General features: G+C 42.1%; 2 protein-coding genes across 3 annotated transcripts; both read left to right on the top strand.

Annotated features, from left to right (window-relative positions):
* The first annotated feature begins 451 nt into the window (after nt 1–451).
* On the top strand, nt 452–9646 carry mysm1 (Myb-like, SWIRM and MPN domains 1). 2 transcript variants are annotated; one of them, XM_062395322.1, is made up of 21 exons: nt 452–586; nt 846–918; nt 1028–1098; nt 2282–2356; nt 2454–2538; nt 2683–2781; nt 3645–4105; nt 4148–4179; nt 4278–4500; nt 4576–4706; nt 4794–4897; nt 5435–5512; nt 5643–5725; nt 5807–5861; nt 6154–6204; nt 7311–7385; nt 7623–7811; nt 7890–8022; nt 8183–8288; nt 8417–8474; nt 9101–9646. In XM_062395322.1, the coding sequence occupies exons 1-21, from the start codon at nt 531–533 to the stop codon at nt 9437–9439; spliced, it is 2577 nt and encodes an 858-aa protein (XP_062251306.1). In that variant the 5' UTR covers nt 452–530; the 3' UTR covers nt 9440–9646. The 2 variants fall into 2 exon arrangements, with proteins under 2 accessions (XP_062251306.1, XP_062251305.1); XM_062395321.1 differs by having other exon boundaries at nt 3645–4179.
* A 419-nt stretch (nt 9647–10065) lies between these two features.
* On the top strand, nt 10066–20835 carry oma1 (OMA1 zinc metallopeptidase). Its single transcript, XM_062395324.1, has 8 exons — nt 10066–10782; nt 13160–13388; nt 13625–13798; nt 14428–14535; nt 16313–16441; nt 16699–16773; nt 18056–18205; nt 20266–20835. The coding sequence occupies exons 1-8, from the start codon at nt 10403–10405 to the stop codon at nt 20590–20592; spliced, it is 1572 nt and encodes a 523-aa protein (XP_062251308.1). The 5' UTR covers nt 10066–10402; the 3' UTR covers nt 20593–20835.
* Nucleotides 20836–21279: the final 444 nt, after the last annotated feature.

A 21279-nucleotide genomic window follows, 5' to 3' on the forward strand; every position in this document is an offset into this window, starting at 1 on the left:
ATGTAGCAAGACAGCAAATAGAACAAAAGGACAAAAATAAAATCATAAAACGGTCAGTACTTTGTGGTAGCCGTCTGTTTTGAGGGTCATTTCTCAGTGCCTGTGTAAATAAAAATGATTAATTAAATATGCAAACCACTCATGAAAGCTTTCTAAGAGACATATGGTCTAAGGTTCTTATACCAATATAGATTGAGTAATTAAAATAATAAAATATTTTTATTAAATAACTAAGATCAAATCAGGAAAGGCTTTTTGGTAGGAGTGCTTGTAGAAGAAGTTTAAGTTTAATCGTTAAATATTTTTCTATTATGCTGTAATGTCATATCCACCATTGTTGATAATGATCATTGTTGTTTCCTTGCTGTCGATCGTAAAATAGTATTTAAAATACCGTCAAAGAACAGAAACACGAGTAAAATTCATACAGCCAACCGCAAGGTGTCGCTGTGGGTAAAACTGACCACAGCGTCCTCTCCGTGGTTTCCCACCGTCTCGCTGCTCTCCTTTGTTTACGTTTATGCAGCAACATGGAGGACGAGGTGGATGTTGACATCGAGGGAGATGAGACTGAGCTTAGACTGAAGTAAGACTCTGATCTGTGCTGGTGAATAAACATGTGACCTGTTAGTAAGACATGTTGACTGCTGGTTAACTCTGAGCTGTGGTGAATAAACATGTGACCTGTTAGTAAGACGTGTTGACTGCTGGTTAACTCAGCAGTCAAAACGTCTTGTTCAGCTCCTCACTGCAGACTACCTAAAAACAGATGTGGGTTCACGACAAGCTTCTTTCTCTCTCTCTCTCTCTCTCTCTCTCTCTCTCTCTCTCTCTCTCTGTTACAGTGAGCTGGACTCTGGCGGTTTAGTTCAGGAGCACTTCATTCAGTCTGCGTGGACCAGCAGCGCGGGGACACTGGTAAGAATGAGTTCATCAAGCAAAGTCATCCAGCTACTCTGTTTGTGTCTCTGTCACTGTCTCCCTGTCTGTCTCTGTCTAACCGTCTCTCTGTGTCTGTGTTGTGCAGCCTTGGGAGCTGGACAGCTCCATCAGCGCAGAGAACAGAGAGGTCATACAGAGGATGCTGCTGGAGGAACAGTATCCTTTCACTGACCTTGAACGCATCACACTGACGGAAACAGATTGAACATGTCACCATCAGATATTTACACTGATTTTTAAAAGAATACTTCATGGATCTTGATGAAAGAAAATCATGCATCCTCTTGTGGAAGTGACCAAACAGCTAATACAAATTTACCTTGGTTTATTTTGTGGCCATAAGGCAAAGTTGAGCATGCAGGGAGTGGAAAGGAAGGGAGAGGGAATTGTGTTATTATTTCACATTAATATGGATAATGGTAAACATACAAATGTATTTATTGAGCACAGAATGGATATTTGTTTGCCCAAATGAAATTGTTTTGGCTCGCATGGAACATAACATCTCTTCAACCATTGATTCATGTGCTTTTTGCTTCAAATCTCAAATTGCTTTCTTATGAATGAGGCACAAATATACAGGACAAGTCGAGGGAAGAGATGGACACATTTAGAGATAGAAGAGCATCCAGAGAGTCACACTTGTGCCAGAGTGAAAGCCCTGTTTCACCAGGATAAAGTAAACGAAAAAAAGATCCCAAAATGTAATGCAGCCGTCTGTGGGCCTTGCCCTATAGTTCCACATCATTCTGTGGAAAGCAGTTCAGTAGTTTTTGTATAATTCTGCTGACATGTCATAAAACAAAAACCCCTAGGCAGAGGTCATTCTTTTTTATTTAATTCGGCTTGACCAGAGAGATTCTGTAACCTTTAATGAATTTACATACAGCACACAACGTTTTTCAGAGTGGGGAGGCTTATGAGAATCTGAGGTGACAGCATGTCAATTGTTTTGACAAATATAGCTGGTGGAGCTGAAGTCTAACATAACTAGAAAATAAAGACTTAAAGCTTCCAAAAAGATCAAGTAAAATCCACAGAATGTTTTCCATCTAAGCTTCTTGAATTTGAATACTACATATTTCTACAAAAATGGAAGAAGGATGTGACATGTGCTACGAAAAAATCCATAAAATTTAAGACAAAGGATTGTATTTATCACTTTCATTATAATTGCGAATTGAGGGGGAGGTATCCACTCTATTGGGGCCAGTCTAGTGATTTTATTGTATTTATCAGTTCCATGTCTCTGTTGGTTGAACTGTGTTGGAGAGTTTATTATTCTGACACATAGTTAGGATCCCATTCACTATCAGTTGGTCCTGAACTATGATCACAGATACTACCTGACAGGTAAAGAGATTCCTGACCATATTTGGGAAAGTGATCTGAACAACAAGCCCAAAGTGAAGATGTAAGTCTGTTCTTCTTTCAGCCCTCACATGATCCCAGTTCACAATGTACTGGTGTTGTTGGCAGTGATGTCATGCTCCTTTCTGTTTGGTGGTCAGTTCTCCAGCCAAACCCTCGGCCGCAGCCTCTGGATCCTCTTCTCATTGGTCCAAACAGGAGAAAGAGCTGTTTGAAGAAGGACTGGTGAGCTCCCCATACTTTCTACAAAATCCATTGCCTACATATTATATTCAGCATGTCTTAATGCTCAATTTGAGTCTTTGTGTGTGGAAGTGGTCATTTCTGTGTGAATCTAAATAATTATAACGTGGGTGTGCTGTTCTTCAGGCTCAGTTTGGTCGAAGATGGACCAAGATTGCCAAACTGGTGGAGAGCCGTTCTGTCCTCCAGGTCAAGAGCTACGCCAGACAGTATTTTAAACACAAGGTGAGATTCAGCTGTACATTATCCCAGAGTGACGCTGCTACTTAAAGCAAAACTACACAACCTTATTTTAACCTTAAAACAGCAGCTCCAAATTGAGTTTGATGTATCACAGACTTGGAATAGGAAGAATGCTGGAGCTTTGATTTCCCGCCTGTTGTTGCTCTATGTAACATTGGGGAGGGTGAACCATCTCCAGTGAAAAGTGTGTAATAGTCTGATAGTTGCAGAGAGTAATGCTGAACTGTCAATCAGAGGAAAATACATTAACAAGCGTTTATCTCCAATATTCAGTGAGGAAACTTTTAACCAAGCTACCTGAGTATTGTCTTTTAAAACCTTTTCACACTGTAAATCTTATAAAATGGTTTCTGATTGTTTTTACTTGTTTCTTGCATTTCACTTTATGGTTTTTATATTATACTACTTCTGATCAGTCATTGTTTGGTTTTGCTTTATTTTATAAATTTTCTTTCATTAACATGTTTATATTTTTGAAATCTCATTTATTATCGTTATATATTTTAAAACAGGAAGAAGTTGAGTTTGGTCAATTTGTTACAGAGGCAGCTCTTCTAATTCAGGAAGCTTGGAAGCATGAGGAATGTTCAGATCAGAGACAACACAGTCAAAGCTCCGGTCAACACATTGATAGGTGTCTTTCGTTTGTTGAATATCACTTGCTCGGCTGCAGAGGGCACTGTTGTTCAGTTAAAGTCACATAGTGTTACTTAAATCAAGGGCCTTACCAAATATTTCAATGTGATTTCCTAATAATTCTTTCACAACTAGAGGACACACCTCGTGACAGATTTAGAAATAATTAAAGACCAACAAACTCTTTCATCATCCCTTTATGTTCTCAGGCTGAATCAGAGCCCACCTCTTCAGCTCACTCTGCTGGACCAGACCTGCAGACTCCCCAGACCACATCCAGTCATGCATCCTCGCTGGTAAACACTGTCCGCATAGAGAAGCTTTCTGATGGCGAGGATGAGGATGTAGACATCACAGATGACCTGAGTGATGATGAAGATGACAAACCGCATACTGGGATCAAAACTGAGCCAGAGCAACAAACAGGGACAGAGATCCAGATAGACAGCTCTGAAGGAGAGAAGGAGGAGTCAGATGAGGATGAGGTGGAGAGCACCCAGGAGACGAAGGACCAGCACAGCCACATCTCTCCTTTTCCACGAAGTCTTCAATCTTCATCGTCGTTCCCTTTCTCTGAGGAGCCTGTTGTCACCGAGCAAGACGAGACGCCTCCTCTGAAGAGCCCTCAGACAGAAACTCAGACAGACTCAAAGCAGCTGAATGATGAGCATGAGGCCCATTGTTCCCAGTCTGAGAGCTCAGCACATACTGGTCTACTAGAGGAAGCCTTTTGTGATTATCCAGGTAATCCTTGCTGTCTATGATCCCATCCATGTTTCTGTGCCTGTGAATTTACTGTATTTGTAATACTGTTGAGAACGTTCTTATGCTTTTCCTTCAAGACTCAAGGATGTTTAGTCAGGGATCAGATGATGACCTAGAGGAGGAGGAGGAGGAGGATGATGAGGATGAAGAGGAGCTCAAGGTACCTGAGGAGGAAATTACGATGGAAAGGGACACCGTCACTGAGGATGAGAAACAAGCTATTCCAGAGTTCTTTGAGGGACGGCCATCCAAGACCCCTGAACGATATCTGAAGATCAGAAACTACATCCTGGATCAGTGGTTTGAGACCCAGTGATTATTCAGTTCCTCAATCTCACCACAACTGTGCTGGGTTTTAATGTCTTTGTTCTCCAGGTTGAGGAGCAAGCCCAAGTACCTGAACAAGACCTCCGTCCGCCCAGGCCTGAAGAACTGCGGCGACGTCAACTGCATCGGGAGAATACACACCTACCTGGAACTTATAGGAGCCATCAACTTCAACTGTGGTAACCTTTGCTGAATTTGAAGCAGCATTTACTCGTGTTCTATATTTTTTCCCATATTCACTGAGAGCTCTGTCTCTTCTCCCACAGAACAAGCCGTGTACAATCGCCCTAGGGTGGTGGACCGCTCCAAGCACAAGGTGGGCAAAGACGTGCTTGAGGCCTATCAGCTCGCCCAGAGGCTCCAGAGCATGGTAGGTACTCTTGACACACAGAATGTCAAGCAGCTAAACTAAAGCTGCTTTCAGACATGAACTGAACTCCAGATATTCTCCTGAAATCCACCGAAGGGCTATAAGTGAGAATTCAAATCTCAGAGTCAGAGGCTGTGCACATTCTCTGTAGTTTCTCCTTCCAGCTCCCTAGATAATACTATAGATATTGTCTGTGAGCCCTTGTGAGATTACAGCAAGATCATGTGTGGGGCATTCACAGTGGACAAGACTTCAAGACATCGAGATTCAAGAGCTTTTAGTAATAAGGTCTAACACTGGTGCCCCAGCCGAATGAAAACGTTATGTCTTGTCTCCTACATCCTCTACTCAGACACCACCTGGTCCCTGTTTTGTTTTCCTGTTATTTTGAACACAACTGACCCAGTAAATGTTCATATGTGAAAGGCAAACTCCGGAGAAAGTTCAGACGCCACTGTCCAGACATTTTCCAGTGTTCCCGTCTGAAATCAGCTTATGACACTGCTTGACCTTAACCTCACTTCTGTTTGGTTACAGCGGACCAGGAAGCGCCGCGTTAGGGACCTATTGGGAAATTGGTGTGATGCTAAAAACCTGGAGGGACAGACATATGAGGTTTGGACACTTTTTCACACACACACACACACACACACACACACACACACACACACACAAAGCAGTATTGATGACTGATAGATTCACATTGGTATATTCACTGATCCTGTGTTGTTGGTGTTTCCTTCAGCATCTCAGTGCTGAGGAACTTGCTCTGCGGAGAGAGGAGATGAAGAGGAGGCCGAGGCCCTGCAAGATGTCCAGATACAGAGGGTGAGGGTGCTTTTCTGATTTCTGCAATCCTCACTTCCTTATGTTCATTTGTAATACGTAGGATCTCATTCTCTCTGCTAGGTCTTTCGATCCCTTCCAGCTGATTCCCTGCAGAACCTTTGGGGAGGATGTACAGGTCAGTGTCGGTCTCTTCCACCGTTCACTCACCAGTCATGTATTCGATCATGCAGGATGTAAATCTAACCTTTCATTTAACCAGCATTATAACTCTCTAAACTTCATGCAGGTTTATAATAAGAGAGCCGAGTCAGTTTCCTCCCAAAACCAGACAGACAGTTTTGAAAATGACACATGAGATCTTCATTCACTGATCCTTCTTGTATTTGTGTCGTGCATAGACTCATGTTATATATGAACAGTTCTCACCCCAGTCTGTATAATCATAGTCTTTTTTTCTGTTCTCTCAGGAACCATTCCAAGTCATTGTGTGTGCAGAGACTCTTCTCATCATGGACATGGTATGCTACACACACCACCACTAATGCTGAGGGTGCTCTGTGTGGAATCAGGTTGATTTACAGAACGGCCACAGTACTAGAAAATAAAGACATAGAAAAGCTTATAAATCACAATATATTCTTATCGTTGTATTTATGTATTTATTAAATATATCCATGAAACATTCAATCTGCAGGGAGGACAAGTAAGTGGATTAAATAAGTGGTCAAACGCTCCTTTGGCAGCATTAAACTCAAGTAAGCTTCTCAGGCAGGAGTTAATTTTCCCCTCGATGAGGATGAGGAACAGATGTTCAGCAGCTGCAATTGTTCATTTAAACCTTCAGCTGGTTATCTGTTACTGGGGAGAGCAGCCACAGAACAAAATCATCTACAAAGACAATTTATCAAACTGTTGACTGATGATTATCTAAAGTATATGCGACAATTTTTAAACCTGTTTCAGCTTTTTAAAATCAATACTTCTAGATACATGTGAGATCTGAGACAAACCTCACATCAGCTGAGGCCTCTTGTGAACAGCAAACCCAAAATATATCTTTGTGTTTTTTCATGTCAAACTAACTTAAAACTACATCTCTCATCTGGTTTCATTTACGGGACTCTTTTTTTTTTACCAAAAACAAAAGAGTCCAGTTGAGCTGAACAAAAATCCTGAGGTTTACTAAATCCTGAATCCAGTAATTATCTTTGGGCGCCATTGGTTGAGGGAATCTCATAATATTTACAACTACACTGAGTATTTGAATGGTGTGAAATAATAATTTGTATAAACAGATTTATACATAATGTAGATGTAGAGATGATCCCAGAGGTTTCACTTTATCTTTCTTCCACCAAATTTATTTTCCTTCATTCTCTATACGGTTTTCTACAATTATCTTGTATCGTGTCTATAACAATGTAATATCTGGTATTGTCTCACTGTTTAGGAGCTTGAAGATGGTCTTTTCAGAGTGCTGTTTGCACCATGAGCTAACTAACTCAACCTTAACTTTTCTTTTCTTTTCCAACAAAACCACCAGTTCTCTTTGTTATATTTAATTATAGAATAATTGTCTCTTTTAACTTGTTCCTAAATTGATTAAATGTGCTGTGATCCTCAGCATGCGCACGTGTCACACGGGGAAGTCATCGGTCTGCTCGGCGGGACTTTTAATGAGAAAGATAAAGTGTTGAAGGTAGGAGGAGGAGTTGATGAGAATAGATAATTTATTAGAAGACGAGAATGTCTGCACACCATTCTCATGATTCACCACATTGTTGTTTGCCAATTTTTGTCTCTTCTGTCCAGCACCTAGTGTTTATCTAGTTTGGATGTGCATGCTTTTTTTTATAACTTCTGAATAGATCCTTTATTGACTATGTATTTCCAAATTAGTATTTAGTGACAAACTGCTCTGTGTGCTTGTGTTTAGATCTGTGTGGCAGAGCCGTGCAACAGTGTGAGCACAGGTTTGCAGTGTGAGATGGACCCGGTGTCTCAGACGCAGGCCTGTGACGTGCTGTCGTCCCTGGGCTTCAGTGTTGTGGGCTGGTACCACTCACACCCCTCCTTCCACCCCAACCCTTCAGTACGGGACATAAACACCCAGGACCAGTTCCAGGTAGCATGAATCATCGAGAGAGGCCACGTACACGTTTGTCTGTGTGCGTCCGTAGGTCTGATCTCCTGTGTCTTCTAGAGTTACTTCTCACGAGGCGGAGCCCCCTTCATTGGAATGATTGTGAGCCCGTATGACCCAGCAAATCCATCCCCCCACTCCCAAACCACCTGTCTGCTGGTGCAAGAGAGCCCGGAGCCCTCAGGCCCCCAGAGTATGTCTAACACACACACACACACACACACACACACTCAGGTGCACGTACTTTTATAGTTAAGATCAGGAAAGTTAAGTTGTTGAAATCAAACAGACAATGTAGGTCAGAGACTTGTGCAGTTTATCCTCCGGCTCAGTGTGTCTCTGTTACTACACAGAGCTGCCCTACAGATTTGACTTCCTCTCATCCCAAGACATCCCAAACTGGGAACAGACAATGAAGAGGGCTCAGTGGATCATCCACAAATACTCTCAAACACCTGGGTGAGTCAGACAAAAGACTGTAGTGGACATTCTGACACGTCTCATCAAATGTTGATCCCTTCTTTTTGTGATGTTGAACATGTTTTTGTTGAATGTTGTAACAGTTGTTTCCTGTTGTGGTTGGTCAGGACTGTGAAGTTGGATAGATTTTTCCGGAAAGACTCTCGTCTCACATGTTTGGAGAAGGTCAGTCTAACCGGTCATTACCGCTTACTTGTACATTCCATAAACTGAGATGGATGATGTGTCTCCACTACCCAGAAATTAAGCGAAAATATTCCAGATACGAATGCTGCCATCTGGCACAGTTGTAGCCAGAGTCTGCACAGAAGTGATTGAGGGATGGAGCCGTAGTAGCGAGGTCCCATCAATACACAAACTTGACCAATCAGGAAACTGTCTCAGCTGTCAAATCATGATGGTTCACCAAGTATTTATAGCAATGAATAACTTATTAAAACCAAACTTAGCAGAAACTGAACATTTTATGATTTCATGATAAGAACTAGCTCAATCAACAGAAACCATTTTTAAGAAAGAATGATTTTATGTGATTTTACAGTATGGTCCATGTCCCATCCACTTACATGGAGGAGGCAGTTGGGTCTATGTGCTATACTGCAGCCAGCCACCAGGTGGCAATCAAGATGCTTTTGCTTCACTTTTGGGAAGCAGTCATGTCATCCAATCTTTATTCTATATTTATAGTCTCTGGTTCATCCTAATGTATAACCTGTTTTGATTGACAGATTGACCTGATCTTTTATGATTTGATTGTCTCTCTTTCATTTGACTCAACCGTCTCCCTTTAGATGCTGTCGTCCCTTGCCAGGTACCTAGAGCCCCTGCCAGATGAGGAGGGAGAGTCCTTCCTCACCCAGGTCCAAGCCCTACTCCAGTCAGACTTTATTACTAAGCAGCCATGGGAAGGGGAAAGGTGTGTAAATACCTTACCCAGACCAGTGGACAACTTGGCTGCTGATCAGCTGCTCAGCCAGAACAGGTTCCAGGAAGGAGACTCTGATCCGGATTGTGGCAAAGCTTCAGACAGCAATGAACAGATCACCACGGAAACATCCTCAGAGACAAACAGCCACATAGTGTTACACATGGGCTCAGTGTTATCCAGCGAACATGACTATTTACTGTGATGGACCAGTTATATCTCATTCGTCCTGTAACATATAACGAGTATAACGTTTTATGTAAATACTATGACTTGTAGTAAAAACTATCTGATTATTTTTTTAAATAACATCTTATTCTGTTATAATCAGATTGTGTGAACAGAATTCATATTAAATTCCCTAAACCAAAACCCTGTGATTCACCCATGGAACAGTTTTCAGCAGTCCAGACACATTCACACATAACACAGAATATATGTAAATAGAAAAGACATACGTCGCACACATTGCACAAGACATCACATGAAAATAAATGATATCACACAAATTCATTTATAATTTGTTTAAGTACTGTTTTCGATTTCTTAGAAAATTGTTCATTGATCCCGGTGAAGAAACAAATCAATCATGTCTAGGAGACTGATAATTATAAATGTGTGTTATTCGGTGCAGATCCAGACAAAAATGTGGATCTGGTGAATTGAAATGTTTCCTAAAATGTTTAGTTATTCATTTTAAATTTACAAATACAAGCTAACAAATCACTTGCCGGTTTTCTTGATCAGCAATTGTATGGATGAGTTTCCGTGATATATTGTAGTTCCACCCGGAACCTTTGGGGCGCGTCAAGTTTCTAGACGGAAACATTTTTCAAGCAGGAACGTGAAACTGTACCACAACAAAGTTCAGTTCGTTGTGCGTGTGTTCGGTGTCACACGGAAATGAAATGATAAAGTGTTCGTGTTAGAATATTTTAAAACAGAAACACAACATGACGGCGGCGGCTTGGTGTGAGGTCAACGAGGGCAGCTGCAGCTAACGTCCTCCGGAGCGATGACATTGACTCTTGTCCGATAACAGCCTGAAGTAACCCTGAGACATTTCTACAGTGAGATGAAGTGTCTCCGCTCCCTCGGGTGAGAGGCTGCCTCGCTTCACCAACACGAGCTGTTCCATGAGGAGCTCCATGAGAGACTGAAGGACGACATGGGCTCTCTCGCTGTTTGTCTGTCACGGTGCCATCGCCTCCTCCCTCTCCCCGCTCACCTGAGTCGACTCGGCTTGGTAGGTAAACAGGCTTCACGCCCTGTGAGCTCCGGCTGCTCTCAGATCAGCTGTCACCGAGCAGGGAGCTCTCTCTACCTCAGACCTACACCCTCGCCATCACCTCTGCGGTTCCGCAGCAATGGACCGACCCTGTGTTTCCAGTTTAGCCCCAGAACCCCTTCCCTCCTGCAGCCGGGTCCTGTCCACAGCCGGGGGGGACTCCAGCTCCACACCTCAGCTCCCCGCAGGGCCCTGCCTGCTCCTCTCCTGTGGCTGGTGCTCAAACCTCTGCAGAAGCTCCTGGCTATAATACTCGGCAGGTAGGGGACTCTGCAGTTCAACACTGCGCATACCGACTGCATTAGGAACACCACACTAATGCTGGGTAGTTAATTTGCTCTTTACATAGACATTTTAGGTTGTTGGTCCATTTGTGGTGAAGCTAGTTTTTGCTCTGTTGTTTCTGGTCCCTTTTGCAGGGAACACAAATGTTAAATAGCTTGCATTTAAATATAATACTTAGCATATTGGTTTATTCTATTTATGTAATTACCCAGCACATCTTTTCCTGCATTATGTTTCCTGCATTCATAATGTCGCACATTGGATATCATATCGTTTGTTTCTCCACGGAGAAACAACAAAAAGATGAACCTGGATTGATCTGTCCAAAAATCCAAGAGGATTCTCCCTACCCTGTCTAGGGCCCCTGAGCAAGGCACCTTACTCCCCCAACATCTGCTCCCCGTGCGCCATAGATGGTCGCCCACTGCTCTGTGTGTCCTGCACCAGATGGGTTAAAAGCAGAGGTTAAATTTCCCTACCTGCATGAGTGTGTGATAGAATGTAACCTGTGATAGAACTTTAAATTGAAACCCAATGTGCTCTGCTGCTGTAGTCCATCGACCTCAAGATCACCATCACAGTTGTGAAGAGTCATAATCTTAGTCACCTTACACTCTCCATATGTAAGCTCCAACTAGTGGAGTTAACATATCTCCCCCCCTCTAAAAAAAATGGTAATATTAATACATTTTTAAACCATTCTGTATAAAAACTGTCCAGAATGATTACTAATTACTAAGCAGCCATGGGAAGGGGAAAGGTGTGTAAATACCTTACCCAGACCAGTGGACAACTTGGCTGCTGATCAGCTGCTCAGCCAGAACAGGTTCCAGGAAGGAGACTCTGATCCGGATTGTGGCAAAGCTTCAGACAGCAATGAACAGATCACCACGGAAACATCCTCAGAGACAAACAGCCACATAGTGTTACACATGGGCTCAGTGTTATCCAGCGAACATGACTATTTACTGTGATGGACCAGTTATATCTCATTCGTCCTGTAACATATAACGAGTATAACGTTTTATGTAAATACTATGACTTGTAGTAAAAACTATCTGAATATTTTTTTAAATAACATCTTATTCTGTTATAATCAGATTGTGTGAACAGAATTCATATTAAATTCCCTAAACCAAAACCCTGTGATTCACCCATGGAACAGTTTTCAGCAGTCCAGACACATTCACACATAACACAGAATATATGTAAATAGAAAAGACATAAAAACTGTCCAGAATGATGTGTCTCTCTCAGGAGATCAGTTTCTGAAATACTCAAATCAGTCTGTCTGGCACTAACAATAGGCCCATGGTCAAAGTCACAGACTTGCATTTTCCCCCATTGTGATGTTCGATGAGAACAATAACATTGGATAATGATTGAGCAGGGGATGAGGTGGTGTTTCAGTGGCCACTGTTGCCTAGCATCCGTGGGTTTGAATCTGCCAGTATAGGTTCCCTCGGGGTGTGCCAAGCTTCTTCCCAAAGTCCAAAGACATGCAGCTTAGGTTCATTACCAGTAGGTATGAATGTAAGCGTACATATTTGTTTGTGAGATCTACTGTGGATCTGTCGAGGATGTACTGCGCCTCTTGCACAATATCAGCTGGGACTGACTCAATGAGCACACACTTTAAAAGACGACATTGGAATAATTTGGAAACCAATTGGTAACATTCAATATATTTATCATGAAAACTGACATCAGTTGATTTTATTCAAGTGCAATCAGCAAGTATATTCTTAGAAATAATTTTATAGTGTGTAAATATGTTCAATTCTTTAAATGCACTTAAAGCTTTTTGTTCAACACTTTTTATCAATTGGGTTATTTAAATAAGAACAATAAATAAGTTTATTGTTTCTGTAAATTGGTAAACATGTTATAAATTATGATATTATCCTTTGGCACAAATTAGGTTCCATAACACACACAATCGGTAAGGCTTTATTGATTAATTTTGTTAAAATAACTCATTTAGAATTGTCTCTGTAAAAGAGAGAGTTGAATTATTCAGTAAATTTTTTCAAGCAAAGTCTCGGCCTACTTGTAGATTTTAATATCTGACTTTTTCCTCTGCACAAGCTCACAAAATTGCCTTTGCATTTTGTGCAGGTACATTGTGTGAACATCTTTAATGCATGTTTTATTTTAAAAGTTAGATCTCCATGCATCTGCCTGGATTCTAACTTTCCTACTAAAGTCTGCAAATTGAATAGATATGACAAAAGCTTGTACTTAGTCTTTCATTTACATTTTTTACCAGAATGATTTTTGAATTGACCTCATGAGGATGTGTGAGCTATACAAACAGGTCTCATAGAGCATGTGGCCTCTCTCTGTGTGCAGGAGCCTGAGGAAGTGGTGGGTTTCTCTACCCTCCAACCGTCGGCAGCTCGTGCACGAATGGGTCCGGAGGCGTCGCTGGCATCTGACAGCAGGGGCGGGTGTTGCCATGGTGATTGCGGCTCTACTCCTACTGACTCACCTGGATGAGTCTCCCGTGACGGGACGGACCCGCCTCCTGGTGTTCAGCAGGGAGAACTACATGGAGCTGGCTGCTCTGACTTCAGAGGCTGTGAGAGAGGGAGAGGGGACAAACAGGATGTGTGTGTGTTTTACAGGAAGACTAGAAATAGAAAATTATGTTAAAATAATTTATTGAATCAGTAATGCCAATAAGAGAGTCTAGACCACACATACTGTAGAAAGGTTCATGTTGGGGGGGAAATGTGGTGTAGCCAAAAAGATCTTCCTTAAAATGTATTTATTCACTGTGTGTGTCTGTGTGTGTGTGTGGTGTGTGTGTTTCAGTACATGGAGGAGTTTGCAGACTTGCTCCTTCCAGTCACTGACCCCCGTCACAAGGTGGTGGAGCGGGTGGTGCAGCATCTGGCACAAAGGAACAAGGACATCCCTGAAGTGTCTGATGTCACCTGGACCGTCCACATAGTGCAAAGTCCAAATGTCAACGCATTTGTCCTTCCAGTAAGTAAAGAGATATTCTTTTATGTAGAATCATATTATCATACATTGAACCAGTGCATCCTGAATCTCACCTTTTGAGGATGTATTGTATTCCTTGTGACAGAACAAGTTATTTTTCACTCCACCTTTTGCTGGTTTCTGCATCCTTCCTACGTAAAAAAGACTTAGTGACAGTAAAGTAGATGAGTGCACAGATATTGCAAACCTCTGACAAGGCTGACGTTCTAACCGTCTCGAAACTGAATAAAAACTCCTGGATCTACCAGTTTATCCAGATCCAATCTAAAATTGAATGGGTTTACCCTGGGGTCATGACACACCCCTCTACAAAATGTCATGGAAATAGGTTCTGTAGCTTTTGCGTAATCCTGCTATCCAATGAGCAAACACTAAGGGAAACATAACCTGAGGAGTATATGTAGTAAAATAATAAATTTTGCATATTTACTTAACATTTTTTCTGATTACTTTGAATAGGGGATTTATAGCACCGGTATACATCACTTCTATTTTATGTTGGGGTGACTTTTTTAAAGTTTATGGTAATTGCCTACAATTTTTTGTACACCTGTAAAGACTTTATTTACACCATATGGCTCAAATTTTCATTTTATTCTCCTTGTGTGTAGAACGGGAAGGTGTTTATGTTTACCGGGATGCTGGACACTGTGGTGGATGTTCACCAGCTCACCATTGTCCTGGGACACGAGATGGCTCATGCATTACTGGGACACTCTGTAAGTGTGTTAGCCTCTTCACACTATGTTTGTGATTGTTGTTTTGTGTTGACACGTTACCATATACATTTTACTGTAGTGTTTGCCCTGATATTGTCAGTCTGTCACTTCTCAGTGACCTTTAAGCACTCTGAGCAATTTCAACAGTTTTTTGTACAAACACTGAAGAATTTCTGTGCAGAACGATCCAATCTTAGTCTGTGTAAAGACTTGTGATTAGTGATGTAGATAATAAACCCTGCGAAAATTTTGTATAACAATTTTCATGACCAAAAATTGTCATGGTAATATTAACATGTGCTGAAAATTTCTGAAACTATTTTTATTTATATAATATAGAGCCATTTAACACCATATCAGCACAAACATTGAGGCAGGAAGGCATTAGTTTGCCAACAATTGAATTTCAGTCAGAAAATCATGATAATGCTGAGGTCAGCTAATTAAAAAGCAGTGATTTCCAATGTTGACAAATTAGACCAACTGACCCTAGAATTCATGAGTTCAACGATTTACTCAACTTCAGACAAATCAAACAGAAGAAGCAAATACACTGGTTCTAACAGCAGAGTTTTCTCTACCACTGTCTGCACTTGAGTCAGGACCAAACACAGTTTCGACAGTGGCGGATGCTAACAGCATCTAGCTGTGGCCAGAGCACTAAAGCACACTCTGACTGGCAGCTTAGACAACTGAAATAAATCTGTCACTCTGACACAGCCTGACACTCATTCGACCACGTTTCTACAACGCACAGTAAATGCACTTTTGCAGACAGGCCAACTGTGGTTGATGCTCGACACTATGAACTCATTTTGCCAGAAATACTCACTAATCATCAGAGTAATTACAGTTTACACAATTGAAATGGTATAACTAACCGTCTGGAATGTGACTACTGGTTAACAGTTAACCGGTCACTTCCTGATAGTAAACACATCTGTGGGGCTTCGTTGATAGCAGACCTCACTTGTGGTGCAGAAGGATGACTCATTGAAAACACTTAGAGTGCAAATTATTTCAAGAACAAAGTGAAGTCATGTAGAAGCCCTTGGCACACAGAGAAGTTACAGCTGGAAGACGGCCAGGTCTCTCCCATATAAGGTCATTAAATATGTATGCAGACCTCCTGTAGTTATGCGCATTATACACTGAGAGACCTGACTATTCATCATCAGCCCCCCCGCTCTGTCTTAATGTATAGCATTGGCTGAGGTGGCATCAGTTGCTGCGATTGCATCAGCCGGGGATAAAGGCTCACTGACAATCACCTCCAGACACTCACTAATCCTGCGTGTGCTGTGACGACTGCAGACCTGTCGACCTAGGCCACTGTCATGCTTTATTAATTTTCCTCCGATGGCTCTTTTTTATTCCGGCAATAAAAGCCCATTTTTCTTGTTCTAAAAAAGTGTCTAATGAAGTGGGTATTTCGAAACTTTAAACGTCCTCGGAGGAAATGCTTGAAGGAGATTTTAATTAGATGAAAGGAATGAGCATTGATGGGCTTGGTATTACCCAGTAGGTGCGCGCTATTGGATTGGCTGTTAAAACCTCTAAGTCTGTTACAGAGTTAAGTTCCACTAAAATAGATGGGAACAATCAATATGTTCCAGCTGCCTTCACATCCCACTAACTTTCCCCTTCTATTTTTCTCCCCCTATTCCTTTTATCTTTTAATCTGTGTTCCTAACCTTGACTCTCCTCTCTCCTTCGTACCTTTTCTCCTCTGTCATCTTCTCCTTGTCATCCCGCGTCCCTTCGCTGTCCTCCGCAGGCAGAACAGGCCAGTCTGTCTCATGTCGTGGACCTCCTGTCTCTTATTCTGCTGACAGCCATATGGGCTGTGTGTCCTCGAGACAGCCTGGCACTGCTGGGACAGTGGGTGCAGGACAAGCTTACTCAGGTTTGACACATTACACAACGTTAGCTATGTTCAACTGTATATCACTATTTTTCCTGCCACTCAATTGAAAATTTGCTTTACACACATGCATATATTTTTTTACTGCAAAGGCAACAGCACAATTCTATTATGTTATTTCAAAGACATTGTTCTATATTGTCTGACCTTGAAGCACTCAAACATTTTCTAAGAGGAACGTGTTTGACTGTTAAAGTTTGTGCAAATCTGATGCAGACATCATGTGTCTCTCCCCTCAGCTGATGTTCAGTCGTCCCTACAGTCGCAAGCTGGAGGCAGAGGCCGACAAAGTGGGATTACAGTTGGCTGCTAAGGTATCATCATCTTCATCATCATCATCATCTCCAGTGTGAGGGGCTCTCCACGGCTTTTATACATTAAGTTTAGTTTTACTCAGCCTATATTTATACAATCTCCTCTGTGGCTCTGGAGGATCTTACATTTATTCTTTATTCAACGGGGACATTGGAAAAAACCTTGACTGAACAAGTTAAACTGAGAGAAATTACTAGTTTTTACTGAGAGATAAGCATTCACCTGAAAAAGCTGGAACCAATCCTGCTTTTCTTTCTGTGTGAAACTAAAACTTGTTGGAATCTACCCGTTTACCTGTTCTTGACTATGGAGATGTGTTGGATATCATTTCCACAGATCATTGTCTTCACATGTTGGAAAGTGTTTATCATGGGACACAGAGATTCTTCACAAATTATCATTCTCTTACTCCCCCTTGTGTCCTTTACCCGAAAGCAAATTTGTCTCCCTTATGTGTCACTTGTACGTGTTCATATACAAAACCTTTCTGGGCAAAATTCCCCTTTAAACTGGAACTATGGGAGTTTAGAATTTATTCTTACCGAAAGTCCGTACTTACTGGAATCAGAAAGCTTTAAGGTGTTTGGCACCAAATGTATGGAATCATTTACAGATTGATTTTATGCTTCCAAACCTTATAACGTTTAGCAAGTTCAAAGTCCTGACAAAATCTCTTGAAAGTGTTTCATATGATCACGTTTTAATGATATGATATATGTGTTTGTCTGCTAATTAATTTTACTCTTGAAACTGTATTGGTGCTATTCCTGGCGAGGTCTCCCTTGTAACAGAGATTTTTATCTCAGTGGGACCAACCTGTTTAAATACAGTTTAATAAGTAGATGATAACAAACTGGAAGTGAGGGATTTGAAAGAAGTGCGTGAATAATGAAAGTGGCTATCTGCCTGCATCATGACGAATGTAGGATATACTGTAGTGTTTATGGATCTTGACCCATACAAGGTGTTGAAACTGCATTATCTTATTATATTAACAAAATATGAGAGCTCTCACAATCATTGGTGCTTTTGGAGGTCACGCTTAATAACTTAACTTAATAACCGTTTTTGTAGTAGAATCAGTATTTTCTCATGGATTCATGCAGTCCCTTACTCTCAATTCCTGTAGAACGTTTATAGAGCACTAGGGGGCACTGTTGTCAAACGAAACTAAACTTAGGATGATAGTTCACTAAGGATTTTCATCTCAGCACAGGACAGGGGGACGCCACATTGTGTGTTTCTGACTCCATGGTGTGCTTTTGTGTGTGTCCTTCCCAGGCATGTGCAGATGTGCGGGCAGGACCTGTTTTCTGGCAGCAAATGGAAATCAGAGACCAGCTGACAGGAGAGCCCACCTTCCCGGAGTGGCTGTCCACACACCCGTCGCACAGGAACAGATTCACTCTGATGGACAGCCTCATACCAGAGGTACGGACGCACAGAGCCCTACCCCGTCTGTTCCGTAGGAGAGTGTAACTGTAGGAGTCTTCATTTAGCTAATTAAGCATCAGGAGAGACGTGTGCTGACATGTGGAGAGAGAGAGGCCAGAGAGAAAAAGAACAGAGGAAAAAAAAGATTTTCAACACAGGGGCCCGGATATCTGCCTAACTGCATTTCAGGGAGGCTCTAAAGGGAACATTAGCAGCTCAATCTCACATGAACACTCACTGTGCACGTACTCCGGTGGTCAATGGTATCTCCGGGCTATAGGGGAAATAAACAAGCAGTCACTAAAAGCAACTTCATGTTGCACATGTGTGTGTGTCTGAGGCAGAGAGACATTAACAGTGTTTCAGGCAGTGATGAATTTAACCTTGACTGTGAGTTGGACTGTTGCTACACCGTCACATGCTCCAACCACTACTGACGGACAGATGGGTAAACCACTAATTGTCCATCAGGTGCCTGTGTCGTTGAGTGGGGGCATGTTTCACGTGCTTGTGTGTGTGTTGGTGTGTGTTATATGTTTGTGACCATGCATCATTTCATATCCCTGTGTGGTAGCTGACCTTTAGCAGCAGTCGTTGCAGACGCCCGGCTGTAGCCACAGGCAGCGAAGTGATGAAGAATCGTTGTTTGGGGGAATTGTTGGCCTGCATTGTGTTTGTGCAGAGGGAACTCTCCGGCTACGCTATCCGCTGCACCCTCCTCCTCCCCAATTCATTCAATCCAGCATAGCGGCACATATGAGCCACTTAACAGCTGAGCTCAGTCGGGTGAAAATGATGCATAATGTGATGTTTTTAACCTTGCGAGGGGTGACAGCATCAGGCTAGTTAACCCGACTCCTGTGAGGGCACTCTGCCTCCACTAGTGCACTCATCATCCTTCAGCAAAGCGCATTAAGTCCACTGGTAGCATGAGAGGGGAGCCTGTTGAGTGGTGAAACAAAGTGCATGTGTGTGCGCTCGTGAGTCTTGCAGATGTGCCTAATTGGGGGGGGGGGGGGCTTGTGGTTGGTTTTTGGCAGCTCAGCTTATCCACCCCTTCAGGGATTGATATCCATAACCAGCAGTCTGGTGTTCACTGGCTGCACCAACACGGTCAAGACTAAGTCATTTCATTTCTATTACTGACTTTTACATTTCACCAGTGCAAACTTGTACCTCTGTTTATTCTGTCCCCTGGCGTCTTCAGCCTCATGCATCTGTTAATCTCTGGACTTCAATCTCTGTCGTCTTTGTCTCTGGTCCTTCACGTTGTCCTCTTTATCTGTCATCACATTCATTTCAGTTCACTGCTGCATTTTGATGATTTCTTATTCCACTACACTGTGAACAAAAGCAACAAATGAGCCACAACTAAAGGGTTAAATACATATTGTCTGCAGTTATAAGTCAGTGCATATTTACCTGTGAGCTGTTTACTCATTTCTGTGATCAGATTTAAAGTTATTACAATACATTTGAAGTATTGTTTAATATCTTTATTCAAGATTTATTGAAGATTTTAGGCTTTAGTTTTGAGAGTAGGATATAAAATTTCAGATTTTGTAGCTCTTTCACTCAGGATTCTGTGCCTGCACTCAAATCGTTCAACTTTTAAGTAGATAATAATAATACATTTTATTTATACAGCAACTTTCAGACATAAAATGCGGCTGAAGGTGTTTTCAATACAATCAAAGACATGAAATAAGAGATCAATAAGAACACTTAAGCAATAAAACAGACGTGCTCTGCTTCGCTCAAACTTTTTAGTTACTTATATTTTTTTCTGTTGCTTCAGCTCTTCCCACACACACACTGTTATCATAAAACATCCTCCTTCGGATTTGTCCTCTCTCTTTTCTTTTGCGCTTATTTATTGCAAAAAGTCTGTCAAAATTCGCCCAACCAATAGAAATTCAGATGTTGGCAAAACAGTTAAAGTAACCTCTGTAGGGGAAGTAAAGCTACCGCACCCTCAACGAGAGCAGGACAGTTTGTTGCTGCATTAATGTTGTGAAATCACTTGTGTGACTGTTCTGTGTTGTGTCTGTGTCCAGGCTCTGGAGTTGAGGGAAAGTTGCGTCTGCCCCGCTCTTCCTGAATCGGACCCCCGTGTCGTCTTCTCCCAGAGCGTCCAGGTGTTGCTGAAAAACGCTAATGATCGAGAAAGAGGACCAGAGGGGGCGGGCAAGACCCACCTGCCTCACAGCCCCGCCTCGCTCCCCCCTGCACTGCCTGCTGCTCTGCTTCCCCAAACTGCACCTCTCCTTTCCCCTAGTGTGGATCAACAGGGCAAAGGTCCTGTCCCAGTTGTAGCTTCAGAAATAGTAGCAGCCCCTGTCCCTGCTCAGGACAGACCACAGGACGGGTTGCAGATCAGCTGACGGGGAAGTTAAATCTTCACCCTGGTTTTTCACTGACTGGACTGGACTATTTACTGCTGCTAATTGATATATCCTTAATTTCAATTGAAGGGGTTTCTGGTGAGACTCTTACTGGTCAGTCAGGGTATCAGTGCAATAGAGGGTAGAGCTGGGCTTGATAATGTGAAAAGTAGACAGGGGTCTTTCTAGTTTAAGAGAAAATCTTTGGAAAACGTTGCCACAAATAAAAAGATTGAAAAATCAGTGGCTCTTCTAATCTTTTCTATCCAGTGCAACACGCTGCTGAGTGAACTTTCAGGGAATGTTATCCATGCCCAGTGACGACAAAGGAGCCACATTAATTAGATAACCTCGAACAGGGAAATGCTGAATTAATTAGTACAGCTTCCATACATTGCAAGATTAATATGTGCATTATTCATGGTCACACAGCAACAGACGAGGGTAAGCACTTTCCGTGTGCATGTAGGAGGGTGTGTCCATGGGAGGCGGAGGACATCTACATTCTCATTATGACTTCTACATTCTCATGCTACACACACAGCAATTTATGCATACTCCATCCTGAGGGATTTGATGGAGTCAATTTATGGCAGGTTGTTTGCAGGTTTTTCGAACACAGTCCTCCGCTCTGGAATCCCAACTTCCGCTGTCAAGCTTTGAGAAATCTTTCTCGGGATTTTGTAA

The sequence above is a fragment of the Platichthys flesus genome, chromosome 9 (assembly GCF_949316205.1).
Source record: "Platichthys flesus chromosome 9, fPlaFle2.1, whole genome shotgun sequence".
NCBI lineage: Eukaryota > Metazoa > Chordata > Actinopteri > Pleuronectiformes > Pleuronectidae > Platichthys > Platichthys flesus.

Bases quoted from the DNA above. Each gene is read 5' to 3' on its own strand.
- mysm1 (XM_062395321.1), top strand. From the start codon at position 531: ATGGAGGACGAGGTGGATGTTGACATCGAGGGAGATGAGACTGAGCTT. The intron at 4,707-4,793 runs GTAACCTTTGCT...CTTCTCCCACAG, and splicing joins AGCCATCAACTTCAACTGTG to AACAAGCCGTGTACAATCGC. The intron at 6,205-7,310 runs GTATGCTACACA...TGTGATCCTCAG, and splicing joins CTCTTCTCATCATGGACATG to CATGCGCACGTGTCACACGG.
- oma1 (XM_062395324.1), top strand. From the start codon at position 10,403: ATGGGCTCTCTCGCTGTTTGTCTGTCACGGTGCCATCGCCTCCTCCCT. The intron at 10,783-13,159 runs GTAGGGGACTCT...CTCTGTGTGCAG, and splicing joins CTGGCTATAATACTCGGCAG to GAGCCTGAGGAAGTGGTGGG. The intron at 18,206-20,265 runs GTACGGACGCAC...GTCTGTGTCCAG, and splicing joins TGGACAGCCTCATACCAGAG to GCTCTGGAGTTGAGGGAAAG.